The sequence below is a fragment of the Zootermopsis nevadensis genome, unplaced genomic scaffold (assembly GCF_977971745.1).
Source record: "Zootermopsis nevadensis isolate Lab colony 2312 unplaced genomic scaffold, Znev_1.0 Znev_ptg000022l, whole genome shotgun sequence".
Classification (NCBI taxonomy): domain Eukaryota; kingdom Metazoa; phylum Arthropoda; class Insecta; order Blattodea; family Termopsidae; genus Zootermopsis; species Zootermopsis nevadensis.
In genome coordinates this window covers 6,888,932-6,913,064 of record NW_028259154.1, presented here as the reverse complement: position 1 = coordinate 6,913,064, position 24,133 = coordinate 6,888,932, and the positions used below count along the sequence as shown (strand labels likewise).

General features: G+C 37.5%; 1 protein-coding gene across 1 annotated transcript; it reads left to right on the top strand.

Moving 5' to 3' along the window:
• Positions 1 to 641: 641 nt before the first annotated feature.
• On the top strand, positions 642 to 23,378 carry LOC110831034 (sodium/hydrogen exchanger 9B2). Its single transcript, XM_087353831.1, has 11 exons — positions 642 to 689; positions 6,034 to 6,132; positions 6,973 to 7,069; positions 8,243 to 8,569; positions 9,607 to 9,789; positions 11,099 to 11,274; positions 11,640 to 11,746; positions 13,754 to 13,918; positions 16,509 to 16,652; positions 18,667 to 18,768; positions 19,667 to 23,378. The coding sequence occupies exons 2-11, from the start codon at positions 6,042 to 6,044 to the stop codon at positions 19,880 to 19,882; spliced, it is 1,608 nt and encodes a 535-aa protein (XP_087209957.1). The 5' UTR covers positions 642 to 689; positions 6,034 to 6,041; the 3' UTR covers positions 19,883 to 23,378.
• The last annotated feature ends 755 nt before the right edge of the window (positions 23,379 to 24,133 follow it).

Sequence of the window (24,133 nt, the reverse complement as noted above, 5' to 3'; positions counted from 1 at the left end):
TAATAAGAATTAATGAACGCCAATGACAGTGACCGTCCGATCTCGGGTCACTCGATATCATTCCGGACATGGGTAAATGTCCGTATATTTCTACGTTGTCTTATCATATACGCGTTCAAGGAGTTCTACATAATATACAAAAGAACTAACAGTTCCAAGAGTAATTCTGAATTACAACAGGCCAGACAGCCTATGATTGTTTGTCGATTAATAACAACGGAGAAGTGTACTCTTCGGAGTACACTCTTCTTCACGTAACATCACCGGCATTTACGTCAGCATGGCAACCATGGGAATACAAAATGCTACAATCGCACGAAACGCATCCATGATACCTTACGTCATGTTGTACTTATCTGATCCGAGGCACACGACCAGACCTGCCATGGCGCACACTTAACTAATAAATTTCTATGGTTCTTTCCCTGCGGTAAATCCGCTGGAGCCTGAATCAGACTACCTCCTAGAGAAGATCATAAATGCATGTTTTACCTCCACGCCCCTTCAATGCATGAACCTAGGGCACAGGAGCATATGACCAACTTTTATCATAGGGAACACGTGATTCCCAGCATTCAAATACCACGTTGACAGTCCATAGTCGTTACGTCACTGGAATAGCGGCGCGAACGCTAGTGATGTTCTTGTTCAACTGTTGGCACTCTGTTCGTCCCAAGTTGGGCCAGCTGGTGAGTCAGTCAGCTGTTTTGTATACTAGCAGTGTGTTTGCATTAGTAGAACGGGTTGCAGCTTTAAGGAGTAAGTGAAGCAAATCGTTACGTGTTGAATACTTTATAATAAGCTTGCTCTCTTTGCTTTTCACATTAGCACCAGGGAGAAGCTATTTATATCCGAGTGCCTTTTGTTAGTTGTATGTCTCGTGTTCGGTGTGCTATGAATCACATCTTGAAATGTGCTGGGGAAAAAACTGCGAATTCTAGTTTCGTCCTGCACTCTTATTATGAAATGCACAGTTCAGTCATTCTGCAGCCGCAAATCCGTAATAAGTTGTGGCTGGACGACCAATGTTCTTGCAGCGATTTTTATCATAGCAACCCTTGTTTCCGCCGGCGTTCTACTATGTAATGCTTGTTGTGCAATGTGTGTGGAATGACGCACGCCAGTCCATTCTCGTGTCTAATTTCCATTACTGGTAAACACATTTCTATGGCATTTCAAATTGGAAGTCTACGTTAAAACTTGCAGGGCGAATTTAATTTTATTCTGAATCTATTTTATACATACCGTGCATCTCAGAGGTTCCCAAGACATGAATGGCGGACTAGGCGGACGTCAGAATAATTGGGGTTACAAATTATGAAATAAAATTAATAACAATACATAAAGAAGTGTCAAGGTTCCTGTGTAATAATTAAAGTAAAGTGCTACTTTATTCTCATTTCGAACGTCTAAAATTGAAGTTGGAGAAAGTCATGACACAAATAATTTAAATTTTGTATTTTTTTTTACTGTGAACACCCCGGTAATGAATGCCAGTATGGGCGCAAAAATACCAGATTTTTTTTTTTTTAGTTTTTGAAATTTTGGCAGTTTTCGACATCCAAACTACATATTATTCTGTCCCCGAGCGCTTTCATTATCGGGGAGAGCAACATTCAAGAGACAATTTTGAGCCTTCGTAAAATTGTGTTCGCGGTGCCGTGCATAGTGTCGCCTTTATGAACGACCTAGGCCCATTTTACATTGGGGAGGTACATTTGATAGGACTCCTTGGACGAGTGATCAGCTCGACGCAAGGCCTCTGCCTACAACGGAGAGTACCTCACAGAACTACGAGGACTAATACACCTTAAGCTGGATCCCAATATGTAAGTGATCAAGGCCCACTCCCCAGCTCGTGGCCACAGGTAAGGACGTACTGTAGTATAAACCGAATAAAGATGGCGTTGGAAAGAAAGACAACGGGATAAGAGCACACCCAATCGGGCCTGGTTATAGGACATTCGACCCAATAAAACGACATTGCTGGGTTACCAATGTTGGATTCCCAGCAGGGACGGGGTTTTTCTCCTCGTCACAATAACCTCTCAGCATGGAGTGTCTGATGAACATTGTTGTAGAAGACTGCCGGAAAAAATATCTTTGACCCCGGTTTCTTTTACCTTTATTTCGCTGCATTACGCCGTTATTTCTAGTAGCACTTGAGTACGAGGATGATATTGAACACGCAAAATGGATTTTAAATAAATAGCGTGTGGGGCTGGATTCATTTGGACCAGGATACAGTGGCAGTGAATCTTTGGGTTCCATAACAGGCAAGAAGTTCTTGACTAGCTGACCGACTCAAGTATTGAATTTCGTATGACTTCCTCTGTTGTACCTCAGCATTTGCTTAGAAGGACTGAGAAAATCCTCAAAAACCTGTCAGGACAGCCGTTTTTTAGGTCGAGATTTAAATCCGGGACCTCCTGAATATGAAGCAAAAGTGTTAACCAACCAGCCACAATGTCTGATTGAATGGACTCATTCCGGTGTGAATAACGAATGGCACTGTTCCACATCAACAAATTTTCATGAATACGGCAGTGAACATTCTTGATCCATAAAAGTAGGAAATATCTTGATGAGCTGAGTAACCATCAGATGTTCAAGAAAGATACTGCCTGTTGGAGTTACAGTGGCTGCTTGTATGATTGCTGATGCCATTTCAGGATTAAAACATGAGTATTGTTATTAATTACAATATCTTTTTCAATTAGAATCAGGGTAAAGGGGATCTAAGCGCTATGCTAAACATTTTCCTCATCTGGTGTGAGGTCTGTGGATGCATGGAGTTGTACTTTCATTTTCCAATATGTACCTTGACGCGACACCAGCGGAAAAATAAGCTCTCTTCCAGCTGACAAACCGTATTGGGCCTTGCTGCCTCCATCAACAGAGCAAATGATGGAGTAAGCAAAGACCTCTGAAACGTCGGTAAACTTACGAGGTGCGATCAGAAAGTTTCAAGACTGTGTCAATAGAGGGCGAACCGGATGTAGTACGAGCTTCTGCCGCTAAGGGGTTGGGCCTGCATTCATAGTGAATCAGTGTGCCAGCCGGCATCATCTAATTAGCATTTGTTTCTTAGTTACGGGCGTTTTGGTAGTGCATTACACCGACCCTCCTGCGATTTCGGAATGGCGTGTGCATCAAATTTTGCCAAAGACTCGCCAAAACGGCTACGGAAACCTATGAAATGCTAAAGCAAGCATTTGGGGAGTCCGCAATGGGTCGTGCACAAACGTTTGTGTGGCATTCACGTTTTAAAAATGGCCGAACCTCTGTCGATGATGACGAGCGTTCTGGACGACCATCTTCGAGCACAACGCCCGAAAATGTTACGAAGATTCGGCAGGCCATTCACGAAGATCGACGTCGTACCATCAACGACTTGTGCGACATTGTTGGGATAGGCTATGGGACCTGTCAGCTGATTCTAAAAGAAGAACTCCACATGCGACGCATCGCAGCCAAGTTTGTGTCAAGGCTCCTGTCTGAGGACCAGAAGCAGAATCGACTTCTCGTTTGTCAGGAGCTCAAAGATCTTGCAAGAACCGACCCCAACTTCCTTTCTAAGCTCCGTGTGACTTCTTCCTCTTCCCAAAGATGAAAATTCAGCTAAAGGGAAGGAGATTTGAGACGATAGAAGAGATTCAGGCAGAATCGCAGATGGTGCTTGACAGGCTGACAAAGAAAGATTTCTAGGGATGCTTCCAGGCTTGGCAGCGGCGCTGGGATCGTTGTGTTCACTCCCAGGGGAACTACTTCGAGGGTGATGGATGAATTTAATACCTGAGATAAGTGTACGGGTTTTTATAGGCGCAGTCTTGAAACTTTCTGATCGCACCTCGTATACCACACTACACGGCGCTACATCCTAGAAGACAGCCACCTTCGGACTCAGAGCCGTGAGAACCTAAAATCCTACTTCGTATTAGCATAATTTATCAGCCTCGATTATGTAATCGACAACTGAAATTAATTACTATGGGTATGCACTTCGGTTCGCTTAGTGCTGTTCCCATGGAAACATTGATTGCAACCGCTGTTGCCTGACGCAATGAAAACTTTGAAGATTGCTGTCTTCTGGGTTATCGCGCCACGAAGTCTGGTAATTTCCAGGTGGAGGTGGAAATCTACCAGACTACACGGCGCAATAACCCAGAAGACAGCAACTTCAGACTCACCGCTGTGAAAACCTCAAATCCTACAATGAAAACCTTATTTTTAAAACTGTTATTGTTAAGCCAGTTTCCTACTTATAGATGCATTCCGTAGTAAATTTTATTTTGAAGGGAAGTGTCACTGTATTGTATACAACAGAAGCGATTTATTCCGATCGATTCTGACTGCTTCGTTTGTTTCGATACGTTTTCGGCCTGGAGATGCGTGTAGTTTTTCGGAGGTACTACATTAGAATCTGTCTTTGCATCTTCTATGAAATTCCGGAATGGTACAAGCTCTTCCATCTATCCCCTGTACGCCACTTCACAATTATCATCACCTTTCAGCCCAATGATATCTTTTGTACCACGTGCTTGAAAATTCACTAGCTCTGTTCTTTGACCACATATAAATATATAAACAGTGGTAATTTCCTCAAACAGCGTTAACCAGCCGATTCGTATACAGATTCGTGTACAGAGGCATTGCAGGTGTTTGAGAACAGGGTGTTGAGGAGGATATTTGGGCCTATGAGAGAAGACGATGGGGTCTGGAGAAAACTACATAATGACGAACTTAAAAATATATAGTCAAACCTCGGTTCACGAACGCCTCGGATCACGAACAATTCAGTTTACGAACAAATTTTCCGAACACAAAGCGTCTCGGATGACGTACTGTGTCTCGAGTTACGAACACGCAAGCCGTCAACATCGTGGAGCGATAAGCTGGGAGTATCAGCGTTGGCAGTATTCGTAGAAGAATGATCCAGCATGGGGCCAAAGAAAGACAATGATAGCAGCAAAGTGAAAAGAAAAAATACCAATATCATGATAGATGTTAAGAAAGAAATCATAGCCAAACATGAAAATGGTGTTCGTGTCTCTGATCTTGCTACTTCTTTGATCCGTGAAATTTGTGCAAAATGGGGTGAGGTGCAAAGTTTCGTGGAACGATATCACCCCGATAAAGCAGTAGCAAGCCGCAGTATAAACATTTTCAATGATTATGCCATGTGTCACTTTAGAAACATTTTAAAACTTAGACAAAAACAAATCACACTGGACAACTTTTTATTGAGACAGAGGTCCAGTGAGTCTGATGCAGAGTCGAGTGGTGCCAAGAGACAGAAAAAAGAAAAAGAATCCCCTTCCAAACAATAACATTTCACTTCCTCACCACCTTCCACTTACGCCGTCAACTCTCCTCCATACAGGTACGGTAAAACTAAATTAAGTTTTCGTCTATATTTGATCTGCTTAGTGTTGTGTTTATCTTTTTTGTGATGTATTTAATGGTTTCCATTGATTTTGTGTTAAGAACTTGTGCACAAAGTACTGTTGCAAAATTTTAAATAAGCAATCATCTGGGGTCCAGGAATGGATTAATCCATTTTACATTAATTCCTACGGGGAAAATAGTTTCGGTTTACGAACGACCTTCAGGAACGAATTAAGTTCGTGAGCCGAGGTTTGACTGTATACTCCTCCCCCAATATTGTCAGGGTGATTAAGTCGAGAAGAATGAGATGGGCGGGGCATGTAGCGCGCATGGATGGGACAAGAGGTGTGCACCAGGAACTGGTTGGGAAGCCTGAGGGGAAGAGGACGATGGGGAGACCTAGACGTAGATGGGAGGACAATGTCAGGCGGGATCTATGGGAGATGGGAGTTGAAGGAGACTGGATTTTGTTGGCCCAGGACAGGGTCCGGTGGAGGGCTTTGGTTAATTCGGTGATGAACCTTCGGGTTCGGTAAGTCATCTAGTTAGTTTAGAATGTCAGTGTACACAAAATAGTAAACTTTCTGAATCTTGTCTTGCAAGTAAACAAACTTTGCACGTGATCTTTATTTGCTTCTGTTGCAGCGCTCACAATGAATATAGACGAAGTTGCACACGACAATGCAGCAGAAACTGCAACAGAGCAAACAAATCCTTTACTCAATCAAAGGAGTGATGAAAATGGTAAAGGTGTTAAAGCATTATTAACAGCAGAAACATGTAAATGCATTCTTTAAGCAAAAGAACTTTATGAGCATGGGTTCAGACCTAGGCAAGGGGAAAGATTCATTATCTACCATAAGTTTATGTATTCACTGCATCATGTGCACACACTGAATGCTCAGTGGTGATTTATGTTTCGTATTAAAAACTATTTCGAGTAACGGTAAATTTAATTTGGTTTTGTTGGTCTGTTATAATCCTAGTCTGCATGAAACTCAACTCACAACTTCATCAGTGTTCTTAAAGAGTGTAGTAATTTTCCTAACTTGTTTACCTCTATATGTAAATGATACCCATTTATCTTTTTCACTGATTTGGTGGGGATTGTTATTGTTTTCTTCTGTTTAGTTCGAGAGTAATTTCGTCACTGTATCCATTATTGGTAGTTATTTTAATTACTGTTATGTTCATTTGGTCTTTCCATATTACAGTAGAGTTCCGATTATCTGACCTAAACGGGACCGAAAGATGGTCGGATAATCGAAAATGTCGTGCGATATGGAAGACTGATGAAAAAGACTAGGGTAAATATCAATTCAAATTATAACTAAATTTACGAAAGTATTTAATTTCGAAGAAAATACAGTGCGGCATCAGATGAAACATCTCACAAATAAAAATAGTATTTAACGTGATACAAATTTGTAAATGAAAGGGTTTGTTTTTTGAATAAATCAGTACTGGATATTTGCTTCCGAGCCTTCATAATTTTCTTTGCAGCAAAGTCACGCCAGCGCCTGAACAGTAGTAGCAGCAATTATTTGTTGTGCCATGCATTAAATGGATGTTGTTAATTTTCAGAACTCTTAAAAATTGTCGAAATGACTGTTATGCAATCTGGAAAAACAGATAATGCTGCTTTAAATGGACAGGGTGAGCCAACAGATTCCAAGCACAGGCAAGTATATATCATTGTTCACTCTACTAGTCATGCAAACTGTCATAAGAATGAAGATAGATAAGCTTGTGGTGATCACTTACTTCATCATAACAACACTAAATGAACTATAATTCAACTGCTTGTTTTATATGGTGTGAAATTCAATGTCGCACTGACAGATACTTTACGAGATACATAAAGAATAATATCTGGAATTATGAAAACAATGAGAATGGAGAAAACTACATAATGAAGGGTTTCATAATTTAACAATTAACACTATACTGTTAGAGAAATGAGTGGGACATAAAACATGCATGGGAGAAATTAGAAATGCATACACAATTTAGGTTCATAAATTTGAAGGGAAGAGGTCGTTCTGGAGGCTTAGGTTTTGACTGACTGATTCTGAGTTTATTTAATGGTGCTGTTCAGTTGCAGTGGTTATTTAGCAATGAATGGCAGAATGAATTCTGAGTGTCGATTTGGAAAGGATGTGAAAGTGATTGTGACCTACTTTAAGGTGGTACTCAAGCTTTTGCCTGAAAATCCTGAGAAAAGCCATAAAAACATCAATGAGGGCAGCTAGCTTCAGAGTGTGACCTCCCTGATGACGGAGGCAGCAACCACCTCTGACACATCACCACTATGAGAACCTGAAATCTCATCTAACAATATCCTGGTGCAAGCCAGTAAAATATAAAATGTATCTCTCTTTTATGGGGTAAACCCCTCAGTCAGTATTTTGTCAGAGGTCTACTGTATAAGATGGCATGATTTCAAAGGTGTCAAGTATGGATATACATTTTTAAATTTTGCCTTTTCTTTTGCCCTCAAGATCCTAACTACAATATTTTGCATACCATATGGCACTTCAATATATTAATAATATTAATAATTAAAAATTTCCAATTTACTGCTTACTCCTATTCAGTGCCAATGCTTGGTGGTGGACACGATGTGGCACTCTAACAGTGTTTGATTCTAGGAGATATTTTGTTATAAACTGGGGTGACTAGATTCAATTCCTGGCAGGATGTTTGAAATTGTCTCAACATTTTATCCCAAACGGGGTCCGAGACCTTCCAGATATCCTGTCCGATAGAATTTGCATCCATCACAGAAATCTGCAAATGAGAATTATTTAAAAAGTATCTCATCAAGTTCATCTCCAGTTCCTCTATGTTGCAGATACTCTGTTCTGAAGAGGACAGGGAAGAGGTTGGCCCCTGCAAATTTATGTCCGCAGATGAACCTTCCCTTACGAGTAGTGACTCTTCTCCTGATACTACTGCTGCTCTGGGGTGTCACATTCACGTTATTCCAGGATGCTGTGCTGCCTCAGGGCAAAGTGTTTGCTCTTGCCACACTTTTTGTACTTGCGTATCTTGCTGGTTGGCTTATTTCATTGATTCATCTCCCACCGTTACTTGGTATGCTTGTGATGGGTATCCTGCTGCGTAACATTGGCTTCTTCCACATGACAGGCCCTTATGCGACTGCTGTGTCCACATTGAGGTAAGAAATGTGGGTGTCTGAATGCCAGAAGCAAGTGGGTATGGTCCAGAATTCTAATGTCTAAACAGCTCAGTACTTTGCACAGGGTGTGAACCTTGCCCTAGGCACAGTACTTGAAGTTCAAAAAATGAACACATAATTTGGAGGCCATTCCTATCTGTTTCATCTCATAAAGTAACTAATTTCAATGACATCTGGTATTATCAGCCTAGAACAAAATTTGAAGGCATATTTGATTTAGACCTGTATCAGTCTAACCGAGTGTCTGCTTTACAGGAAATTAAAATATGCTACAGATTTTCTAAAAATTGCAAAATAATTGGTACAGTGCATATAATATGTATGTCATTAACATACAAGATGATGTCTGTCATTTGGTTTGTAGTGCCATGTAGTCTGGTGGTAAACGTCTACCAGACTACACAGTGCTGCAATTCAGACTCACCACCGTGAAAACCTCATATCCTGCTTATTAAGATATAACGTTTTGATTTTGAATATTTTTATCTGATGCATATTTAATTAAATACAATAAAAAAAATTGGTGTAATTTCTTCCATAAGATTGCAGCACAACGTGAATAAAATGAGAATAAATGTTAATAGTGTCACATTACTTTCAAATTATGAAACCAAAATACCCCTTCCCCACATAAAATATTTGATATATTCATTTTGCAGTTTTGAGTGGAGTACATAGAAGAAAAATGTCTCTGGCAATTCTTGTAGCCTGTATTATAAATCTTTAATATCTGTCTTTGCTATAAGAATTCAGTATATTATGGATGCTGATTTGTATCTGCAACAAGTGGATATTAGGACTACACAGGAATGCAGATTTGTAAATAATGTGATTGAAAAAGGCGGACCCCACTGGAGTGTACCTTTCCATTTTTATTTATAAGAAATGTTCCTTCACCTAAGTAAGTTGTAAGCCAAAGCTACTAAGAAAATTATGAATATTTGCTGACCTCTTCAGTCTTCAAATCATGTAACTAAAGTCAATGATATGAAGGCACTTATGACCCTGTGTTTCAGATTGGTAGCAATGGTTGTCATCCTGATCAAAGCTGGTCTCGGCCTGGATGCAGCTGCTCTAAAGAGGTTAAGTTTTGTTGTTGTGAAGTTGGCATTCATCCCATGTCTGGTGGAAGCTGCAACTGTTGCAGTGGTTGCCCACTTGGTGCTGGGGTTCCCCTGGCTCTGGGGCATCCTGCTTGGGTAAGAGCATGACCTGATTGGGAAAGCTGATACCCCTGAGCCTCAGATTGGAGGCTATATCTTTTGGAACAAAACTTAAATATTAAGTACATTAATTTACATAAATGTTACTAGTGCTTGTATTGAGAAATGACTCCTTGGTACAGGATCTTCTTAGCATTGATACTTGGTTGTTCATATTCTTTGTTGTCAGTGAATCTGAAAGATCATTACTGTCATCACAAGACCGAATTATGGGCTTGTTCAGTGCAGTTCACAAATTCACAACATGTTTTTTTTTTAAAAATTCATGCTAGTATTATTCCCTCATCGATGCCTGATCTGCCCCATTGTTTCTTCCTCTGAGGTTTCATAATTAAAATGCTATAGCCATTTCTTTTATCCCTCCATTCATGTTAGATAAACATAGAATCCACAATATATATAAAGCAATACTGAGTTAAGTTCTTGCAAGTCAGTTATTTTATGACAGGTGCTTGCTATTCCATACTGAGATGCTTTCTGCAGCTGGTAAGCAAGAGTGTAAGACTGAAAAATCTGCTGAAGACAGTGTGAGTGTAAAGATGGACTGACATTATTAAGTTTCAATGCAGGAGATAAGGTAACTCTTGCTGAAAGGACATGAAGGTCCAACACCACTAATACCAAAACCTACCACTGAACATGATGTCAAACCAGTTTCATTTGTTTCCCATCCTCAAAAACCATTTTCCTAGGATCTATCTTAATGTTATCTTCCCATCTCCTCCTTATTCCTTCAAGTGACTGTTTTCTTAGATGTGTCTCACCAGCAGCATGAAGCAACTGCTCTTTACCTCTCTCCAAATTAAAGGCTGGTCAGTGATTGGATGACAGGCCAAATGAATATAATTATCTCCAGGCAATTGAGTCATGAATTTCCCTGCCAATTGTGGTACCTGAGAGGCCATGTTCACAAGAGCCCATCACTAGTCCCTATCCTGAGCTACATTACTCCAGTCCACACCCTCACAACTTGAAGTGGGTCCTTTGCCATTGCAGCATGGCAAATTATCTTATTATGGTTGGAGAAGATGACTTCCAGATATTAAGTGTAGCTGCTAGTAGACTTAAATAGCAGTCACAGACAACTAACAAAGGGTAATTTTCCAGCTTGGTTGTTTGGCGTGGGGGCTAACAACTCATCATAAAAACTGGCATGTTAGAAACTATTACACTGGGAAAAGTGCATACAAACATTTGTTAAAAAAGTGTTGCAATCTAGATGTTAACTCCTTGGTTGTGTAATTAAATGATGCGCCATAATTATGTATGTAAAATATGTTTCTAGGTTTGTACTGGGGGCAGTGTCCCCTGCTGTGGTGGTACCGTCATTGCTTGCACTTCAAGGAAAGGGCTATGGTGAAGACAAAGGAATTGCAACTCTTGTCATAGCAGCTTCAAGCATCGATGACATTGTAGCCATCTCAGGGTTTGGCGTGGTTGTTGGACTCATCTTTTCTACAGGTATGAATAATGTTGTTTAAAGCAGGGACAGAAAGCATTTGAAGGAAGTTAGCTGGAATTATTGACAGTTGTGGAGTATGAGAATAGGGAACCTAAAAAAATGGCAACTCCACAAGAATGAGGTTATGTAATAAATGTATAAACTAAGAGAAATGTTTGAGGAAAGAATTGCAGCATATTTTAAGGTATTTTCCCACCATTTGCCAGGAAAGGCCAAGGATAACAAAATATTTCAGTCAGGACAGTCAGTCCCGTTTTGAACACAGCAGAGATATATTTTCTTTTCCACACACACACACACACATGCACACACTTTTTTTTACCACACTCGCCCACTATTTTCTAGTTCTGGTGTGGTGTTACAGGTGATCTGATGCAGCAGTTAGTACATGGTCCCATAGAGGTGGTAATTGGGCTGAGTTTTGGAATAGGTTGGGGAATTCTTTTGATGTTCATTCCTCATAAAGATGATGTAAGTATTCATTATAATCTTCATGTCATCTACAATAATAATTTATTTCCCTGTCTTGATGTTTCGCTGTTGAATATTAACCTTCTGATAGGTTATGTTTCACTTGTCAATATTCCTTATTTTTGTGGTGTCTGGCAACTTGAATGTTAAAGAGTCTTTCAAAAGATACCAGTTTCATGGTCAATTAGAATTTTGAGATTATGATCATTTGAGTTAATTTTTCACAACACAGAGGTTATGAGTGCTTCATTCTGTATGGAAATACTGTTTTTGTTTATAGTTCTCAATAGAATAACTGCAAGTAAATACTTTTTTTCTGTCTGTTAATACTCTATATCAGTACAGTACTTTTATTTTCCGTCGTTACACAAGCTTATTGTTAAAATCATATAAAATTTCACATAAAATTGTTACATTTTAAAATTGACGACATGTTTCGATATACAATTCTATCATCGTCAGGTCTATCAAAATTAAAATTAAAATCTGGTGTATCTGTTGCTCTGCTTATATTGCTTATGTTTTTATCCGTTTTTATTACATCTCCAGGCTTCTTTCATTTAATTTTGGAGACGCGTCTGGGTGCCTATATCTGCAAAATCAATTTTAATTTTCATATCGTGATTCTGGCTACCGACATAGGAAATGGAATAATATTACTCTAATTTTATATTATTTTAAGGAATTACTCAAATATATCGTAATACAAGCAAAAGAAATACAATCACAAAATATAAAGTATTATAACATACCGGGTTGTATGTGAGGTGCGTGTCCGTTGTTATTGAATGGCAGACAGCAACTGAGTTGTAGGTATCGTGTGTGGCTATATATATTGGGTGAAAGTTGTTTAGGGGGTTGGGTCAATGGACTGTAGAATGTTAAATATCGGATTGTTCGTGTAAATGTTGCTGTCGTTTAGTGCAAGGTTTTGTTTATGTGTTCTTTGTATATGATATTTCTCTATGGTGTCTCTATGTCGTTTGTTTTGTATTATTTTTATAATGTCCATTGTATGTTCTATTTTGTTGTATGAATGTCCTGTGTTTAATATATGCTTTGCATATATATATAGCCACACACGATACCTACAACTCAGTTGCTGTCTGCCATTCAATAACAACGGACACGCACCTCACATACAACCCGGTATGTTATAATACTTTATATTTTGTGATTGTATTTCTTTTGCTTGTATTACGATATATTTGAGTAATTCCTTAAAATAATATAAAATTAGAGTAATATTATTCCATTTCCTATGTCGGTAGCCAGAATCACGATATGAAAATTAAAATTGATTTTGCAGATATAGGCACCCAGACGCGTCTCCAAAATTAAATGAAAGAAGCCTGGAGATGTAATAAAAACGGATAAAAACATAAGCAATATAAGCAGAGCAACAGATACACCAGATTTTAATTTTAATTTTGATAGACCTGACGATGATAGAATTGTATATCGAAACATGTCGTCAATTTTAAAATGTAACAATTTTATGTGAAATTTTATATGATTTTAACAATAAGCTTGTGTAACGACGGAAAATAAAAGTACTGTATTGAGGAACACAAGCATGATGCAATTAAGATATAAACTCTATATCAGGTTAGATATCAACAATGTTTTTTTCTTTATAAAAAGAAGATACCAGCATACAGATGTGACAAAGAGTGGAGATAAACAATACTTACATTTCTTAAGTTTTTTTTCCATAACTGAAGCCTTAAAACATCATAAAGTTTATCCTTGTTCCAGTCAGTATTATTTCTTCAGTTTCAGGTTAATTTCTGTGTTTTTTAATAAAAAACCACTTGCTTATCACTATAAAGGAATATTTCTGCATACGTATTAAAGAATACCATATGTTACATATCTGAAAGCGCAGATACATTTGTTTATTGTTATGAAAACACAAATCTCTGTGCTTATTTCTATGGTTTTGTTTCTAAGCAACATAAGTAATTTTTTCCATTATCTTCACAGTGATAATGGTCTGTGTTACAGGTGTGGGTGGTTAGGGAACGAGCCTTCCTAATAGGAGGGGGTGGACTGTTTGCTGTCCTGGGCAGTAGTCTAGTGGGATACTCAGGAGCAGGTCCACTTGCTTGCATTGTAGCTGCCTTTTTAGCCTGTTCTGGCTGGAAGATGCTAGGCTGGAGCAGCAGTTTTGTGAGTTCTAATACTGACCTTGACATTTTGCATTTAATCAACTGCTGAATCCTATTAACAGTTTCTAATACACAATTTCTGTACTTATAATTGCCCATATTTTGTTCCATTTGTTACTTCAAATCACAGAAAAAGTGTGTTAAAGTGGATTGAAACTGTAAAAATAATTATGTACATACAACATTGTTAAGGGCATTTACAATTTACTTTATGATGTGAACTGGACTGGGCTGGCTTAGGACAAGGCTGGCTTTTCTGAACACAAAAGAGACAAATCTTAGGTTTCAATAGAAAACTGGAATGTCTTGACAGCTAAAATATAATCAACTTATTAAGTCCTACATTTTTACAAGCTTCTGTAACATCCTGTGTTGTATATTTTTTGTTGTGTTTAGTTTTTGCAATTACTGTAATATTAATGAATGCATAAATATTCTTGTCCTACGTTATGATTGTGAATGAGTGAGGAGGCTTACTTTTTGTTTTTACCATCACTATCACTGCATCACTACAAACAGCACATTACCATTGCCTCCATTATACAATTTGTCTGCCATGTTTACCATTGCCAACTGACAAACTTGTTTTCCAAACACAAAATTTATCTTTCAGATGAAAGAGAGAAATATTACTGATTCAACAGAGCTTCTATATCTCTCTCACACGTGTAATCAAGTAATCTGATCAGTCAGAGCTGAATATTCATGCAATGAGAAAACTTGTGTACCAAATGCTTTAAAAGCAGCATGTACCACTGGTAGCATACAAATAAGTATACTTCTATATAAATATCAGCACTCAAAGTGTTGATTAAGGCCTTCTGCCATAACTTATTACCATACTGAATTTCACATGCTGAGATGCACTAGTACATAGAGTTGAACACCATTTAATAGTTCCATGAGCATCTATAATTCTCTTTTACCCTCAACTAATACTTCCATCTTACTGATTTTGTTTTCCCATTTGCATCTAAATTTATATTCATATTTATAAAAATTCTTTACATAGGCTATGATAGTATAATTTATATTATTTTCCTACAGGCTAAATCCTCATTTATGCAAAGCAAGTACCTTTCCCCTCTGACTATCTTCTCATCTCCAACTTTGCCACCATTTGCTTCAAACCTAGGTGTCCATAACACTTTTTTTTTACAAAATATCATCATCCATAAAAATATTAAACAAATTTAGAACTTAAGGTACGTCCACATCTCACATCATTCTTGTTCAACAAAGTTTGTCACTTCATTTTCTACACACTTCACATAAAATTCAATGCCATTGTATATTTCTTAATACTGTGCTCCAAATCATAAACCTGCCCATTCACTATCAACTTGTCCTTTCTCAAAAAGGCTGTGTCCCCTCTTCATAGCATCCTATAATATGGGATCAGACCTTTCCTGACCTTCCTTGTTTCTAAGGAAAATCTTCATCCACACCCATTTAGTTTCTTACTTGTCACCATTTATAATTTCACTGAGAAATAAATAAATTTCATTACAGTTAGCTATTTCCCTCTCATTCACATCTAGCCACACAATTGGTATTCCTTAAGAATTTTCATTCTATCTCCCATAAACATATTAATCATTCCTAGAGTTTTGAGGTACCCTTCATCATGCTTCTCTGACGATCTGAAAATTAAAATATCCTTCTAGTGTCTTTTTTCCAAATATATTACTTAGCTATGCAGCATTTACTGTCTTTCCTCCCATTCTCTCACTGTCTGCTTAATTTGTTTGTATTCAGTAATCACTTCATTTATTACCTCATTTGTCAAATATGGAACCTACGGTAATGCTTACTTTCTTAGTTCAGAAATTTCTTGCTTGTGTGTCTCAAACTACTCTTTCACCACCTAACTCTCCTTCTCATTTCTCACATGCTAGAAATGGATCTATCTTCAACTGCTCAAGTTGTTTTCCCAGATTCATCTCTACTCCACCAATAACCAATAGCACTATAACCAGGAGTCCAGAAACCAAATTTGACTTCCCATGTCTTCTTCCTCCTAATTCATCCTCACCATACACTTGTGTTTCCTATTTACCATGAATCTGCCAATTTGGGCATATATTTTTACACTAACCCCATGTTCACACTACAGGAAAATTCCTGCTCTGAACTGTGGATATCACACAATTCTCCGAACTGAAACATGCAGTCAGCAGGTTCTTATATTTTGTTTTATATGAAATGGGCCACAACGAAAGTTACACATTTGTCAAGAAGTCTGTCACAATAGAAATTCAGTGATTTTAACATGAAGTGACATTGTTGTTACTCCCTGTTAGTTTACATGACTGCTATGCTGATATTTTTAAGCAGTAAATTTAGAAGTGTTGCTTGCAAAAGAAATGTGTTCATTATGTGTTTCATGGAAATAAGATGAAAGACAGGGATAAAGACACACACATGAATGATACATCATTAACCTCATTTTACTTACAGAGAAGGGAAAATATGATGCAAGAGAATTTGGATGGGAAAATATTTCTTGTCTTAAGAAACACAAGATGAAGGAGCCACATGCTAAATGCACTGTTGTAACTTTCTTGTAATTGTATAATTTCTCCTGGCAGAATCCTGTGGCAGATATATACAGTGTAATCTGGAAGGTGTTTGAGCCAGTGCTATTTGGTCTCATCGGCACAGAAATAGATCTCTCACAGCTGGAAGCAAACACAATTCTGTATGGTCTGTGTGTCTTGGCTGTGGGTCTTATGGTCAGTATGCTCTAGGTTTTTCTTGCAGATAATAGTTTTCATGCGACTACAGAACTATGAGGAAACAGCTATCTGATCACCCACATTTCATTTGTGAAAATACTATATGGATATTAATATACGGGAGAAGGGTCTATATGAAATGTTTTCAGACAAATGCAAATTGGGTTTCTGTTCATCTTATAAAATCCCAACTTTGCATGAAGTTCAAACAGAATTCTACAAAAGATCTAAAAATGTTTCACCATAAAAAAATTGTACATGACAATTTTAGGACTCATTTACCCTTTAACAACCAGTGGTAACTAAATTCACTGCTTGTTTTAATATTCAGTGACTGAATTTTACTCCCACAGTATATAGAGTGAGTCAGAAGTATGTTTACAAACTTCGTGTGCGTGTTCCAGGATTAAAAAACAAGAAAAAATGATCCTATGAACATGGGGTCGCAAATGTTTCATTTTCGAAATAATAGACAAAAATAAGTTTCAATGAATTGATTCTATATCAAAGTGAATCCAGCTTCCAGCAAAGATATTCAGTTAACATTTGGACAGGAATTGTTGGCGACATGCTTATTGGTCCACACATGCTTCCATCGCGTCTAAGAGGAACTTCATATTGATGATTCTTAAGAAGACACTTGCCACATCTCCTTGAAGATGTACTACTGAATACAAGAAGACGAATGCGGTTTATGCACGACAGAGCCCCAGCATACTTCTCCCATCGCGTCAGATATCATCTCAATGAACAGTACCCTCAGTGATGGATTGGGCGTGGTGGCCCAGTATCATGGCCACCAAGGTCACCGGACCTGACTTCATTGGACTTTTATCTGTGGGGTCACTTGAAGTCCGTCGGTTATGCAACACCCATAAACAATGATGATGACCTATGGGACCATGTGCAGAATGCATGCCAGATGATTCGAGGAAACCCTGGTGTGTACGAACGAATTCATCAGTCTTGTGTACATCGTGCTCGGGCATGTGTGGAGAATGGAGGAGCAACCTTTGAGCATCTGTTATAAAGAAATATCCTTGTAATTATACTTGGCAATAAAGGCATATATTGAAAATTATTTTTGGCTATTAGTTCGAAAATGAATCATTTGCGACCCCATGTTCATAGGAACATTTTTTCTTATTTTTGATTCTGGAACATGCACACGAAGTTGGTAAACATACTTCTGACTCACCCTGCATTTATGTTTTGTATAATTCTCATAGTAAACAGTGTTTATTTCCCTAAAAGTATTACCCAATTAATTTTGTAATGAAGATGATTTTTTTTTGCTGTAGAGCCAGAATTTGAATATATTATTTAGATGAACAATAGCTTCAAAGTATTAAGACATACGTTTTATTTGAAAACAGTTTTTATATGGTGAATATTTAACCTTTATAGTATGGTTAATATGGGATTTAAAACCCTGTACAATGGGGCTGCTGGCTGAACTTTAACTCAGTTTGAACAGGTTTAGTGATATGATGAAGTCATGTACGGTCAGCTGGATCTTGTGTAAGCAGTGACACATGGATGATGATAATGAACTAATGAAAACTTTTATAACTCAGTGCAATGAATCTGTACTGTAATTAATTATGAAACAATGAATTGTGCAAAATCACAGATTGCATCTAGAAAATATGTCATTCCACTCGTTTTAACTGAGATAGGCCTGCCAAGTTGAACCTCACTTTCACCATTACAGTGTGGCAAGGACCACATATGGTCATATCAAAATCAACGAAGAAAATTTATAAAAGCATTAATATATATGCCTGTCACTCTGTTCAAAGGACAGGTTGATGATGTTTTGAAACAAGGTGCTAAGCAATTAAAGGCTACAGAAAAAAGTAAAGTTAATTTTTATTTATTATATCTCATTAGTGCTAGATATGCCCGAATCCCAGAAGGAAGACTGAAAACACAATTCTCTTGATCCACCAGCAATATTTCTGGATGCGTGTGTAAGAACTCAACCAGTTAATAAATATATTGTTTTTAGTTGCGACTGTTGGCAAGCTGCTTGGCAACCATGGGAGGAACACTGAACCTGAAAGAGATGCTGTTTGTGACGATCGCATGGTTCCCAAAAGCAACTGTTCAGGTAATAACACTATGAAGGTATATAAGGGGCATGGATGTAAAGTTACACCTTTCTAGATTTTGGCACTAGATGGAAGTTGGTATTAGAGTTGCCATCCCTGTGGGGTGCATGATCACATTCACATACTTTGATAGATACAGCAAACAAGACCAACAGTTATGCAGAACAATCTAGTATTGCTCTGATTTGTGCAGAGCCACAAATGGAGCACATATAAAACTCCACTAATGTACGAGAACACTTTCATAAGTATCTATCTAGTGGTGTTTCACTTCCATATGCTGTTTAGTTTTTGTTAAATAAACATTTGAAACCACTCAGGCTATTTATGTTCACCCTGTTTTTGCTGTAATATGAGTTATTCCTAAGAAGGAGACCTGGTGATCTGATACTTACTGTCCTAAAGGTCCAGATACAACCAGTGAAGATATTTTTGCACGTGCTTTTTCTTACTCTAACCCCTAACAAATGTGGGACATTATGAGTGTGGGATCCCATCACAGTTTAGGTCCACATTAATCTGCAGGCTTCTTTACCTTGCCATCATTGGGGGGGGGGGGGGGGGGGGGGGGTGTTTGTTAACAAAATCTTTCTCACAGATATCCCTACCTTAGAAATGGACTCCTTATTAATGCCAAATCAGGGAGAGGCTAGAAAGGTTAAATTAGGACACAAATGGAAATATTAGCTATTATAATGTTAAATATAAAATTAATTTCTGTCCAGATAGTCACTTCTCTTGTTGCTCGTACAAGTACTCTTGCAACAGGGATATGAATGATCTATTGTTGCGACAACATTTCAGTTTGTTGTTAACTTAAAAATTGCTCTATTTTCAGCCAGCCTATTATGTGAATTGTGCATCATACGTTTTTCCTTATATGTGACTTTTGTTCAGGCTGCCCTTGGTCCTGTGGCTCTGGATTTGGCACGCAAGGAAGTTCCAGTGGACATGAACAAATTAGATCTGGCATCACAAGTTCTGACTATAGCTGTGCTATCTATCTTGCTAACTGCCCCAATCGGAGCAGTGGGAATATACATAGCTGGTCCTCGCCTGTTAGGTAGAACTGTGCCAAAGACAGTAGACAATGCTGCCAACAGTCAAGTCTGATGACTGTCACTAGCCAGAATTGCTCTCTGAACTATACAGAGTTATTCATAATTCTCTGATATATTACAAAAAATTGCCAGACTTGAATGGTGCAAAGGATGGTAACATGTGACATGCTGATAGAAAGAGAAACTCTCCAAGATTATTTTACAAAACTCATAAATGCTGTATGACCATGTGCTGCTTAGTTGGCCACCCCGATCACCTGACCTGACGCCATGTGATTTTTTATTGTGTAGATACGTTCCAGATAAGGTCTTTGTACAGCCTCTGCCACGGGATCTGCATGAGTTGTGAATACGAATCATGTCTGCCATCTCACAAATCGATCGTAACATGCTGCAGCGGGTATGGGCTGAAATGGATTATCAGCTTGACATCTGCTGCGTCACAAAGGGCGGACACATAGAGCATTTATGAGGTATGTAAAATAAACTTGGAAAGTTCCTTTTTCTATCAGCATGTCCTATGTTACTATCCATTGCATCATTCAAGTCTAACAATTTTTTGTAATGTGTCAGGGAATTATGAATAACCCTGTATTATTAAGTTTGGATTTATAATTGTGAGGTATGTTTACAAGTTTAAGCTTGAAACTATCCACTGTAAAGACGATTTCTGTCTTCTGGGTTGTTGCACTCTGTAATCTGGTTGATATTTACCAACATTGGTACAACAACCCAGAAGACAGAAATCTTTATTCTCACTGCTGTGAAAACCTCAAATCTTACATGTCCACTGTAAAACTGTACTTGATACAAATAGGATTTAAATTTGATCTGCTCTCAGTTACATGTCATTGGTTGGCATGATGCTGATTCTCCTTTCCTATTTAATTGTTCATGATGAAGAGTGGGTGAATCTGAATAACACTAAGAAAAGCATGTCCCCATCCATGCAAACTGCTCTGGGAAGAGCCAGGGTAGGTCAGTGTAGTGACTGACTACAGACTTGAGGATCAGACAGGTGTGGAGGATTTCTTTCTCTAGCTTGTGTGTCCAGACTGGCTCTGGGCCCCACCCAGCCTCCTCCAATGGGTACTGGGTCCTTTCTCAAGGAGTAAAGCATGCATATTCTATGATAGTGCTATTACTACTTCTGTTTTTATATTTCCTGTTCATTTGGATTTTTTAACATTTATTATTAAAATGGTTAAATGTTAGAGGTAAACATTTTTCCAGGCATGCCCCTTAAACTCATCTGTTTAAACACAATTTTATGTTGCTCTGTTGGTTTTTCTATGGTTTGTAAGAGAGATTATATGTCATAACAACCAGATGCAGTAGAAATTCAAATGTTGAGATAATCATTTCATCCTTATACACTGTAACCACAGCTGATGGTTCAAACAGTAACTGTCATATTGACCCACTTACCATATTTTAATTAAATGTAGGGAGTCCTTTATATTCCAAAGTCTGTAGTATCATCAGAAAAATTTAATGAATTGTTACACTCAGGAATCTAATCAAGATCAGAATCTAATGTCATCTCCTGGCTTAGTTAGGCCAGTCAGGCTGTTAAATACTGAAGCCTTTATCACTGAATTGTATTCTGTTTAGCCAAAGTCCATGGGGCACTCTGTGGAGTACCTACATTGCTCCCCCACAATAGTTAAGACTGGGACATTAGCCACCAACCAACCATATTCAGTAAGATAAGTTTTAAACAATTTATGTTATTTAGTATGATAAAACTCTTTATACACAATTATATATTTGTATCAAATGTTATAAAATTCACCTTTGTACTTATTGTGTAATATGAAAAATATGTTGTGGAAAAAGAGAACACAAGTAACAATGATACTTAACCTGCATATAAATCGTTGTGATGCCAATAAGCAGGCTATTTATTGATCACTTGCATGAGTACTTTGTTGAATAATAACAACTGTCAGTTAAGTACAATGTAAAATTATGTTCCTCTCATTAAATATTCACCAAATTACAAAATGTTTCACAAAAGGATTTTGGAATTATGTAATGTGGTATATTTGGCATGATGCCCCCTTTCATCCACTGGTGTTTCTATTGAAATATGCCATTCTCCTATAAGCACTCCTCTTGCTGCCATTTGCATACATTATTTTTCTTTTCTCATCCTTGTTCATCCTAATGGTTATTTATTCAACATCTTCTTTATTCTCAGTCCAGACAAACACCAATCACAAAACAAGACAAATCAAAGTCATATGCTTGGCTGTGACAACTAGTTCCCACTGGCCTGTACCCAATAATTAGTAGTGGTTCTGAGTAGGAATATTATAATGGTCTGGGAGTAGGGCACAAGGAAAGTCTGGGTAGCATTACCACATCCCTGACTATTTTATAACTTCCAATGTTATAATAATGTTTGTATGACCATAAGAAAGATTTTTCTGCCACATTACCAAAATTATGTAGATTAAATTTTATCCCCATCATCAGGCTTCTGATGATGGGGACAAAGACGGTCTCTGAAATGTCGGTTTTATTGTTTAAACCTTTGACGTGGCTGATCGCCTAAGAAGATTTTAGTGAGTTACTTCGTCGTGAAAGCTTGAAATCATATATAAAATAAGCCTTTATAATACAGACTTTTGACCCATTCATGTGACCAACACTGACATATGTGGTGATGTAACTTTGTCACTGAATGGAACATAAAACTGTCAGTACAAAGCACAGTTGTTAATTCTCAAATCATAATTTTATTTTGTAAACCTGTCAGTTTTTCTGTATGTTGTCATTTTTGATTAATAAATAAAAGAAAGCTCTCACTGTTATTCAAATGTAAGATATAAATACCTGTATGTCTTTAATTGTTAGGGAGGAATAATTCTGTAATGTGCCAAATATACAGGATATCATAACACAGAGCATGTTTAAAGAAATTCCACAGCAAAGGAAGAAATATGGGAGAATAAATGTACTGACTACATTGTGAGTTACAGGTATTTATATCTTTTGAGAGTATCATAACAATAATTGTTTTCCAGGGTGGAGTTCTTTGCCCCACACCCAACCCCCAACCTGGAGGACAAGGGTATCACCAATACAGTACTTTTATTTTCCGTCGTTACACAAGCTTATTGTTAAAATCATATAAAATTTCACATAAAATTGTTACATTTTAAAATTGACGACATGTTTCGATATACAATTCTATCATCGTCAGGTCTATCAAAATTAAAATTAAAATCTGGTGTATCTGTTGCTCTGCTTATATTGCTTTTGTTTTTATCCGTTTATTACATCTCCAGGCTTCTTTCATTTAATTTTGGAGACGCGCCTGGGTGCCTATATCTGCAAAATCAATTTTAATTTTCATATCGTGATTCTGGCTACCGACATAGGAAATGGAATAATATTACTCTAATTTTATATTATTTTTTTTTAAGGAATTACTCAAATATATCGTAATACAAGCAAAAGAAATGCAATGACAAAATATAAAGTATTATAACATACCGGGTTGTGTGTGAGGTGCGTGTCCGTTGTTATTGAATGGCAGACAGCAACTGAGTTGTAGGTATCGTGTGTGGCTATATATATTGGGTGAAAGTTGTTTAGGGGGTTGGGTCAATGGACTGTAGAATGTTAAATATCGGATTGTTCGTGTAAATGTTGCTGTCGTTTAGTGCAAGGTTTTGTTTATGTGTTCTTTGTATATGATATTTCTCTATGGTGTCTCTATGTCGTTTGTTTTGTATTATTTTTATAATGTCCATTGTATGTTCTATTTTGTTGTATGAATGTCCTGTGTTTAATATATGCTTTGCATATGCTGAATGGTCTTTATTATGTTTTATTGCTGTAATATGCTCTTTATATCTTTGATTAAAGGTGCGTCCAGTTTGGCCTATATAGGTTAACGGGCAATCATTGCATTTTAACCTATATATGCCTGGTTTTTCGTATTGATTTGTTGTGTCTATTTGTGGTTTTTGTTTCAAGATGTTTTTTATAGTGTTTTTTGTTCTAAATGCTATTTTTATGTTATTTGTTTTAAATGTTTTTGTTATATATTTGGTTTCTTTTCCTATATATGTGAATGTGGCCCATTTGTTTTGTTTATTTTCGTTTCCGTCTTCATTTATGTTGTTTATATTGTTTATTTTATTTTTGGGTTTTAATTCATAATTATTATATCCGTTTTCTATTAGAATTTGTTTTATTGTGTTACATTCAATTTGTTTGTTTACTGTGGTTATGGGATATGTATTTTTTCTGTTTATTAAGTAGTTAATAGCCATCTGTTTATGTTCAT

What these genes read in the sequence shown, in the direction of transcription:
- LOC110831034 (XM_087353831.1), top strand. Translation starts at nt 6,042, where the DNA reads ATGAATATAGACGAAGTTGCACACGACAATGCAGCAGAAACTGCAACA. An exon ending in CTCTGGGGCATCCTGCTTGG is followed by an intron (nt 9,790 to 11,098) that starts GTAAGAGCATGA and finishes ATATGTTTCTAG; the next exon opens with GTTTGTACTGGGGGCAGTGT. An exon ending in TAGGCTGGAGCAGCAGTTTT is followed by an intron (nt 13,919 to 16,508) that starts GTGAGTTCTAAT and finishes TTCTCCTGGCAG; the next exon opens with AATCCTGTGGCAGATATATA.